This window comes from Trachurus japonicus, chromosome 19 (genome assembly GCF_045865225.1).
Source record: "Trachurus japonicus isolate A0001 chromosome 19, Traja_1.0".
NCBI lineage: Eukaryota > Metazoa > Chordata > Actinopteri > Carangiformes > Carangidae > Trachurus > Trachurus japonicus.
Window position 1 is genome coordinate 22518126 of NC_140925.1, and position 9343 is coordinate 22527468.

Below are 9343 nucleotides of genomic sequence, written 5' to 3' on the forward strand. Positions count from 1 at the left end.
TCACTCCACTGAAAGCATATTGCTGTATTTCCAAAGGTAGAACAGATTTGTAGTTACTCAACTGATGTTTTTGCTGGACCATACACTTGAACATACAGATACAATTAGGTCATATAACCCCAACAACACTTGGCCTACAGGGCACGATTTCTGAATTCTTTTCTTACTATTACCACAGGAGAAAGGACGGAAGTAACGGGGAAAATGGTCAAAGGAAGAGAAGGATGAGCAAACTGCATTAATCTCCATTACTTGTAAACCAAAAATACATTTTGAGATTTTACTTTTCAAAAAAAAGTTTGTAGTTATTCACATGGATATGTACTTACTATACAAAGGTAACACTGCCACTCATTCAAAGGAAAGCTTCGACATATGGTGCAAAATGGCAACACTCAAATTCACCACTGACATTCACAAACATACATTAGTTCAACAGATCTCCCACTTAAGTTACAATAAATCGAGAAATGTGGGGAAGTGCAACAGGACTTGGCCAAACATCTAGCTAACCCGGTACAACTTTACATCTTAGCGTTGTTCTTCCGACATTAAAAACACTGATCACCAAATGAAGACTCGACTCCACACATTTATCGTAAACCTGGAGGATGAAAGATTTTTAAGGAATGCAGAGATAGCTGTACAGTAAATTTGGCAGACTGAGCTGAACCAGAGAACTTCTGAATTTACATTCAGAAATTTTTACATTGTAGCTCAGCGTGAACATGAACACATCACAGCGGTCATAAAAAAAAAAAAAAACTCCAGATGAACCTTGTATTGGCTTTATCTAGAATTGATCCTGAACAGTTCCTTCAACACAATTAGTACACCATAATACAAATCTGTAAATACAAAAATAAACAAAAGAAACAAACACAAATATTACATTTTTGTTCATGTTGAAATTTGGATTTACTGCAATAATAAATAAAAAATAATTAATCATATATGAATTTGTAGGACGGATGGAGTTCTCTTTGCATATCTGTGTTTTCCACATCAAACACTTTGCTGGACTTTTTCATCATGACTTTCTGCAATAATAATAATAGTTAGGTGTTAAATTTGTGTTCATCAATATGGACCTATGTGTCCATGTCTGTGTGATGTATGGAGCTACGTGAGTGAGTGTGTAGTGTGTGTTGATGTGCACAGCATTATGAGGCCATGGCATCCTGGAAACCCCACACTTCCAGCAGTGAAACCTGGAAGCTCTCTGCACACAGGGGCGGGTTGTCGAAGGTGGCGCAGCTGCCAGTGCGCCCGTGGTTCAGTTCTGAGTCAATGTAAAGAGCGTTGCCTTCACCTCCCCCTGATCACAAATAAGAGCACAGAGCTCGATTAAGTTACATCAACTGAGGACAAATGCTAAAGTGTATCGTGTTACTGATCCTGATAAAAATCAGGAGTATTTTCATGATTTAGCAGACGGCGCAAAAGTCTCTCAACCCTACTGGGCAACTCAAATCTTGTAATCCACTTACCCACTATGATGGAGTCGAAGTTCCCAGCCATGAACATGGAAGTGTTCTTGGAGTTAAGGTTGAAGTGGCGAGCGGAGAGGAAGGGCGACAGATCTCCAGCCGGTTTCTCGGGCTGCGGTAAACTATTGCTGTCGGCGTTCTGGCCCTCAGAGGAGGCAGTGTCCTCTTGACCCTGGGTCTTGATGGAGGAGGCGAGCTCAGGGTGGCGGATCACCACCCACTCGTAGCGCTCCATCTCTGGCTTCAGCTAACAAGGGAAAACAACAACAGTCATGAGTATATAGGTGAAAAGATAGAGACAGATGCTTCATTTTGGGACCTGGCAACTATTCTGTCAACGCAAGTTTCTATGCAATTAGCTCCCTCCTCTGTCTCCAACCCTCAGCTGGACATCTGATAGACCATCAGTCCCTGGTGGCTTGTCTCTTATGTGTGTCAGGTGTGGTGTCGGATGAAGGCCTGGTCAGATACGGCTGGATCAAGTTACTGGAGTTTCCAATCTGTGTGTGTTTAAGTATTAGTGTGTGAGATGACTGTGTTTTCTGCCGTGCCAGCACACAGCTGTGCATCATCACAGAAAACCAAGTCAATTATTTATACAGAAGGCATTAGAGAGCCAGTCTGCTTTGCTATTTCTAGCCCAGGTGTTATTAAAACTAAAGCTCGCTGTGCCATCACAAGCAAATTTGACATGATGTGCGTCTGTGTTTTGTTTTTTTGCACAGGAAGACAAAGCAAAGTCTGTATGGAGATAGAAGGAGAATCGTGACATGACGTACGAAGCAGGGTTTTTAAATGTGATCCTCGGACACCAATTGAGGCCGGGCATACTAACATTCAGACCATAAGATACCACAGTGGATGGTACCCTCTGGTGGCTATAACGAGGTACTGCAAATTCAATTCCTAATTTCCATAAATTCACCAAAACAGGAAATATTTCATGCTGAAAGAAAGCTAGCAACAAAACAAACTCACCCTGAAGACAAAGCACTCCCCTGTGCCAAAGAAACTTAATTTATTGCCCCCTCTCTTCCGCTCCTCCCAATCTGTGGACAGGAAGGCTCCACAAACCTGAAGGACAGTAAAGGAGTTGAATTGGTACAATACATGTTTGATGCATTGGTTTTATTTTCCAAAACACTTCTCACTAGTGGAAGATTAACTGTAAACTGCTAATGTTCGTGGTGGCATCCCATTTTAGCACCATAATCCAATCATACCACACCCGTGTCATAATGACCTTTGGCACCAATTCACAAGAAAACATGTTAAGTTTATTTTGAAAAGCAAACTGCTGCATAGATCTTTCTAGCTACTGAAAGACAAAAACAAAACACTGACAGACTATGTGTAGGTCAGTGCAGAAGTAAGTACATATAGTAAACGAGTTCTTCAAGGGTGGATTTTACCAGACCAACATGAGTGTAGTCAGCAAAAACCATCTACTACTAGTTTCCCCTTTAGACTGAAGTTTGAAACAGGAAGTGTCTAAAAGAGAATGTAGTCCATCTATGTCTATCTTTGCTGTTTTGTTTTGTCTTGTCTGCAGCACACAGGGATATAGAAAAACCTAATATACCTATTATTATTATTATCATTACCACTACAATAGATCACAGCTCTGAGCTGCACCTTAACAAAATATCTCCTATGACATGAGGATGTGATCATATCCCATGTGTTTTCATTCATTATAGTGTACAGACTTGTTTTACTAAGAAGCTTTCTAAAAATTGACTTGACATTTTGTCTACGTGTGTCACTTACATCGCCATCTGTGGTTCGGATGAGCAGAAGAGTGGGCTCGTAGCCTTCACAATGTGAATAGAATCTGGAAGGAAATGAGGGAGTTTAATTGTTTCCAAATGACTTCATTAAAACCTAATGCTGAATATAAAGATAAGATGTATTTAAATTGTTCATGTATTAGCATCAGCCATGTACTGGAAGATTACTAGATTATTATGGTAAAATGAGGCAGTGGCTAAAACTTAAAACTCTGAGCTCTGTTTTTACCATTAAAAAGATACAGAAGATTGACAATGCCTGCACTGCCATAACAATGTATTATAATAAAGAAAATTATAATGGACAGAATCTGTTCAGTGCATAGAGGAGATTACGCAAAATCTCGATTCCCCCCTCCCTTTCAACTACACGCACAAAAATGCCTGTCGTTTTGCCCTTTTGTATTTGACATTTTCTGGGCTCACATTTTTGCTATTGTGTTTACAGTATACCTGTTCAGGCTGCAACCGTGGTTGGATGTGGTGAAAAGAAGTTGTGGTTGGCACAGGGCAAAGCGCTCAGGTATCCACGACCAGATGTCCCGCATCTCCTTGGCGCTGACGATCTCGGAGGAAAAAGTGTCGGGGTTCAGTGCCAGCTGCACGTTCCGCCTGGAGACGCCGCGAAACATATAGACACAGGCAGAGACAGGTCATTGACGCATAAAGCATAAACACAAAGAAGAGGGTATCTATTCATACTGTAAATGACAAAACTAGAAAGAGATCAGCAGAGTAGCATAGAGAGGAGAACCCACCTAGAACTGTAAATGAACCAATGTAGTGAGCACAGGGTGGAGTGCAGATGAGACAGAAGATGGTGGATGGAAAAGTGTGGCACAAACCAGACAAAAAGGAAACAAGAAGATGATGAGACAAGGAAGCAAGAGCAACTTAAACAAAAAATCCCCAGAGCATGCCAGAGTGAAAAGCTTAAGAGAAAACAACATTCTTGCCAAATGAAATGAAACTAAACAATTCATCTATTGTAACCCATTACTTTTGCTGTGGTGTATTCTTGTGATAAACGGTATAAAAATAAAGGCTAAATGGGTCCTGTACTACTTAAACATTGCATTCCTCTCATTCTGTGCATACCACAGTGATTTCATTCCCAGTATAGGAACCATGTCTTACCGTTAACATCAAGTTCAAGAATGTCCGTTTCACCAGAGTGACAAATATATGGGCCAATAAAATGAACCTGACTCTGAATCATAAAGGTATTTTTATGATGACTATAATTCTTACATGTGTGTAGCTGCATGTAGAAGCTCGGCCAAGATAGCCAACTAGATGCTGCCCGGTTCTTAAATAAAAGTCAAAGGATGTTCACAGTTCACCACATAAAAATCACATTATTGACTGTACCGCTTCTGTTTGACAGTGATTCCCTTCTGCTGCAAGGACTTCTCATTAGTGAGCTGCAGCAGAGTGATCTCCTTGCGGCTAAACAGACGGATGGAGAAGGCCTTCTCTAGCAGCTTGTCAGGTGAGACGGTGGAGTCGATGCCTTTGATGAAAGCCTGAATGTCCGCCTTGACTTTGCTCGAATCCTGTTGCTGCTGGTTGCCCTGGGCTCCCTGAGCTCCAGCTTTATGCTTGCGGTAGAACTTGAGCAAGGCTATAGCCACACGGTAGAGGATCTTGTAGCCCTCCACCAGGTAGACATCCAGGACCCTGACCACGTGGCTGAAGGGCAGGTCGCCCAGCACCCAGCGTTGCCAGTCCGAGTAGACTTCGAGCACGTCCTGGGCCGTGGCTACAATCAATTTGTGGGCGGCTGTGCAGTACTTGTTGGCCAGGTCACCGAAAGTCATGCAGCCAGACTCGTAGGCCAGGAAAGTCTGGTCCAGCAGCCGCTTGCCCGGCTCGTTGCAGGCCAGTATGCGGCTGACGTGTTCGAAACACTGAGCTTCGTCCGCGCTGAAGTGCAGGAGCAAAGCGGTGACGGCTGGAAGCGACGGGCAGTGGGAGATGTCTGGGAACTGCCCAGCGACGCAGCTGATGATCTGATGGGCCGAGGCCACCCCGTCTGCCTTCAGACAGTACCGCGGCACAGGACTTCCATCCACAAACTCTGGCAGTGGGATGTGGGAGGAGGGCTTCTTAGTGGCTGCGTTTCCCATAATGTCACGATATACTTCTGCATCTGGTGTTACTGTACGACAGGGGATGGCTTTGATGAGCTGCTGGTAGACTTGTGCCCGTAGTTTGTGGTTTTTGGCCCAGTAACCCTGCCGAGCCATCTGTTTGAACTCTTTCAGGTCTTTACAGTCGACCTTGGTGGGCCCGCTGCTCTTGGCCAGATCCCCCATCTGGTTCCAGTCTACAAAGCTGCCATAGTCTTCTTCAGCCATGGTGCTGGAAACTTGTTGGACCTCCTGAGTGGGAAGAGTGGAGGGACGCTGTGGGCTTTCACAAACCTTCTGTCCTCCACACAGCAGATCACTGGCCTTTTTTTCTTAACTGCCCATGCTGGTTACTGCAAAAAATAAGAGGAGAAAAAAAACATAGTGAGTGTCCACTGTCAGGAAGACAAACGGAAATCATTGCAAAACTGTTTCCAAGTAAAAAATACAAAAACAAAACACTGTCAGCAGCACCAGAACATAATCAACCCTCTACTTTCTGGAACCACATAGAGCTTCGTACTGAGCAGCATCAAATTAAGACAAACAAACCGTCTTGTAAAATCTCTTAGACGACTACAAGCCAAAAGATTTGCAAGAGTCAGAACTTCAATGCAAAAGTTAAAAAAAACAAATCAGGTTGCATTATTCACTTAAGTTCTTTGGCTTTTGAGAGTTTGCATACAAAATAAATCCAATAAATCTACCAAAGAAAGGGCTAGAAAGAAACAGCTGAGTAAAGAAACAAGAGCACAGATTTGTACATTGAGGAAAGAAGGATACACTGAAAGAGAAACTGCAATTTAGGCATTTTGCAATTTCTCTTTCAGTGCATCCTTCTTCTTTCTTGGTGTCCAACAAAAGGAGTTCACTACACCCTGAAGAAACTGGATGTTATGATGAGAAAAAGAATAGGAAAATGGTGTTTGAAAGACGGTTTGGCCCCCTCCGTCTCTCTCTCTCCAATTGAGCTTGTGTGGGACAAGTTGGATCAATCAGTCAGAAAAGTGCGTCTATATAAACAAATCAGCAGTCTCCCATTGATGAACTTAAAAAAGATTGGAATGCAATTCCTAAAAAAAAACAACTCATAGCCCTATATGCCATGCTCTTGTTAAAGCCAGAGAGAAAGCAAAGTCTAAACAAGAAAAACCCAAATACCTGATAATTATAGTGAAAAAAGTATTCTGGCAAGTGAATCTTTATATAATAATCATGTAATGGAACTATGCTCCTTTTTTGTACAAAGTTGATCTTGCTTCCAAACTTGGCTATTAAATAGATCAACAGGTTAAGGCAAAGTATGCAAAGGATAAGAAGAGATGGCTTCATCAATTTCCATATGAGGTGATTTGCAACCAGACAGATGAAACAGATACCAGAATTACCACAGTAAATTTACACTGTAAAACAACATTAGTCAAGTTCACAAATCTGATTTATGCCCTGGTAAATATCTTTAGATGGAAAAAACATGACATGTACATCAGGCATCTGATACATCTGATGAAAACACAAATCCTGTAAACCCACTGCTTAAAGGGAATACTCTGCAAGGCTATCTTAGTGATGCCATATGAAAGCCACACACACACACAAAAAAACTTCAGTTATCTTTGATGTACAAATATATCTCGGACAGATTTAATTGGCAAGGCAAAGTTTGATATTAAAGCTGTTGAACAGGAATCTCCAGTGGTGAGGGAAATACCGGTAGTCCCCATTGAATTAGAGCAGCAAATGTTTGCTAGTTCTGTAGCGACAATTTAAAGAACAGCTGTTCTGCAGTCATCACATCATTTCCTGCAAATGCTGACCACTAGATAAATGGAGAAGCATGTCCAAAGATCATTCGCAATATACAGCATACTGGGAATGTTTGTCGCACAATCATCAAATCATGTCACGCTGCATTACAACAAGTCACAAGGGGATGCATGTCCAAAGGTCAATTGCAATATGCTAAAAAAATGCCATAAAAGTCTCAGATCATGCAATACTGCTGTCTAACAAGTAACATGTAAAACTGCATGGGCAGCTGCATGCATTTACAATGCTTCACAGGGAGATTAACTGTTTTACTTAGAGGTCATGTTTACATAAAACATTTTTTAGCTTTGACATCGGATTAACTGGCAAAAGGCTAACTCAATTTCAACCCCAACAAGAATAATACAACTTTTTGAAATCTCAGCTATAAGTTCTCAGAATCAGTCGATAAATTTATTGCACAGATAAAAGATGGTCCACAAATCTAGGAAACTCAAGTCTCAGGCTAAAATAGAGCCTGCAAAGCAAGGTGCCAAACCCTACCAAGTTCCCATATAACAGGCCAGCCATCAAACCTTAGTTAAAATTAAAACTAGGTCCACTTGGAGCAGATGTCTGTGGATCTCAGTATCCACAGAGGTCTTTGAATTGTTTCACACTAACAGTAGTGCATCCTCGTAGCATCCTCCCAACATGGCTCCTCTCTAATGTTACACTCTGGGTACCAGTTTCCCCTTGAAAGGAGCTTAGCCTACTTGGCTGAATCGATTGCATCTGCATCACGGTCCATATAAGAGCCAAGTTCAGTTCAGTATAAATTTGTTTTGTTTTGGGGAGACAATAGGTAGGATTGTGATCTATTTATAATAGAATTAGACACAGCCTTTAGCAAGCCATACGATTGTCATCCTCATTTACATGGTTCCTATAGGATGACCCATTTCAAAACGACACCCTAATTGTTTTGGGTGGGTCTCAGTGTATTTCATAGCTGCATTTTCCTGAATAATATAATTGCTATTTTGATCATATCATTGTAAGCTCTAGTGCAATATTAGGCATTAGAGTTGATGCATTTTCTTCAATGTACAAAAAAATAAAATTCACATTCAATATGTGTCATCTGCTGTAAAATGAACTGATGCATTGCATTACATGCACATGCATTTAAAAAAAAAGGCAGTGAAGGGGAGCGGCTGCTCGGCTTCAGCCGGAGCCTCTGCTTGACTGGACAGGGGCCGGGTAACTGCAATTTTATCTTGGGGGGGCTCGGCGGACTCAGATACAAAGAGCTGAGCACAGACGGGGCTAACGTTACGGTGTGTGCCAGCCTGTCCCTCCGTTAACATCACAGTATGAGCGGGCACAGCCGTGTCAACAACACACACCGGGGAATGACAGCTTCACATGCACGAAGAGGAAGAAGCTGCTGCCCAGACCAGAGGCTGTAGAGCAGGTTGAGCCGACCCCCCCCCCCCCTCCCCAGTGAAGGTCGAGGAGACAGCAGCTCCTATGTCACAGTGCAACACGGGCCACGGAGTCTTTAACATCACCGCCGGACTAAATCTGATACACCCGTTTCCATTCACACTTGCCAGGTTAGCACTGTTAGCATTAGCTAGCCGCAAGCTGCTGCTGTCAGTTGTAACATGTCAGTCAGTCAGCAGCTAACGAAACCTCAACCAGGACACAGAACTAGCACAAGATAACACACAAGACGGACACGAAGCGATGCAAAAGATATATAAAACCGACAGTGAAACAGAGCTAGTCAAAGCACTGGGGTTAACGCTCCTGCAGCACCTAGCATGAAATGTTACCAACCACAAATTCATATTGTCCGCACGCTGTCTTGGAGTTTGTTGATGTGAAGAGATTTCAAGCTTGAATTTAAAGGGAAAAGCGGCGGATTTAAAACACAGCACCGACGGCGGCAGTAAGAGTCGCCTCCACGGGACAAGACGGGACACAGGTATGTAAATGATAAACATCCGTCAATAGATAAATAGGCTTTATTCTCACCTGGAATTGAGATGTCTTGAGACGTGAAGCAGCATTCATATTAAGTTGCCTCGGGCATGCGCAGTGGCGTCTAACACCCCCCCACCCCCCGGTCACGGTCTTGTGCGTGTAGTGCTGCTGCTGGAGCTGCAGAGGGGCT

General features: G+C 42.7%; 1 protein-coding gene across 1 annotated transcript; it reads right to left on the reverse strand.

Annotated features, from left to right (window-relative positions):
- On the reverse strand, positions 1 to 9343 carry tbc1d24 (TBC1 domain family, member 24). Its single transcript, XM_085760626.1, has 7 exons — positions 9205 to 9343; positions 4652 to 5765; positions 3734 to 3892; positions 3261 to 3324; positions 2469 to 2564; positions 1491 to 1737; positions 1 to 1318 (listed from the first exon to the last, which is right to left on the reverse strand). The coding sequence occupies exons 2-7, from the start codon at positions 5638 to 5640 to the stop codon at positions 1164 to 1166; spliced, it is 1710 nt and encodes a 569-aa protein (XP_085616752.1). The 5' UTR covers positions 5641 to 5765; positions 9205 to 9343; the 3' UTR covers positions 1 to 1163.

What these genes read in the sequence shown, in the direction of transcription:
- tbc1d24 (XM_085760626.1), bottom strand. Translation starts at nt 5,640, where the DNA reads ATGGCTGAAGAAGACTATGGCAGCTTTGTAGACTGGAACCAGATGGGG. An exon ending in CACGGTTGCAGCCTGAACAG is followed by an intron (nt 3,325 to 3,733) that starts GTATACTGTAAA and finishes ATTTCCTTCCAG; the next exon opens with ATTCTATTCACATTGTGAAG. An exon ending in TCCGAACCACAGATGGCGAT is followed by an intron (nt 2,565 to 3,260) that starts GTAAGTGACACA and finishes ACTGTCCTTCAG; the next exon opens with GTTTGTGGAGCCTTCCTGTC.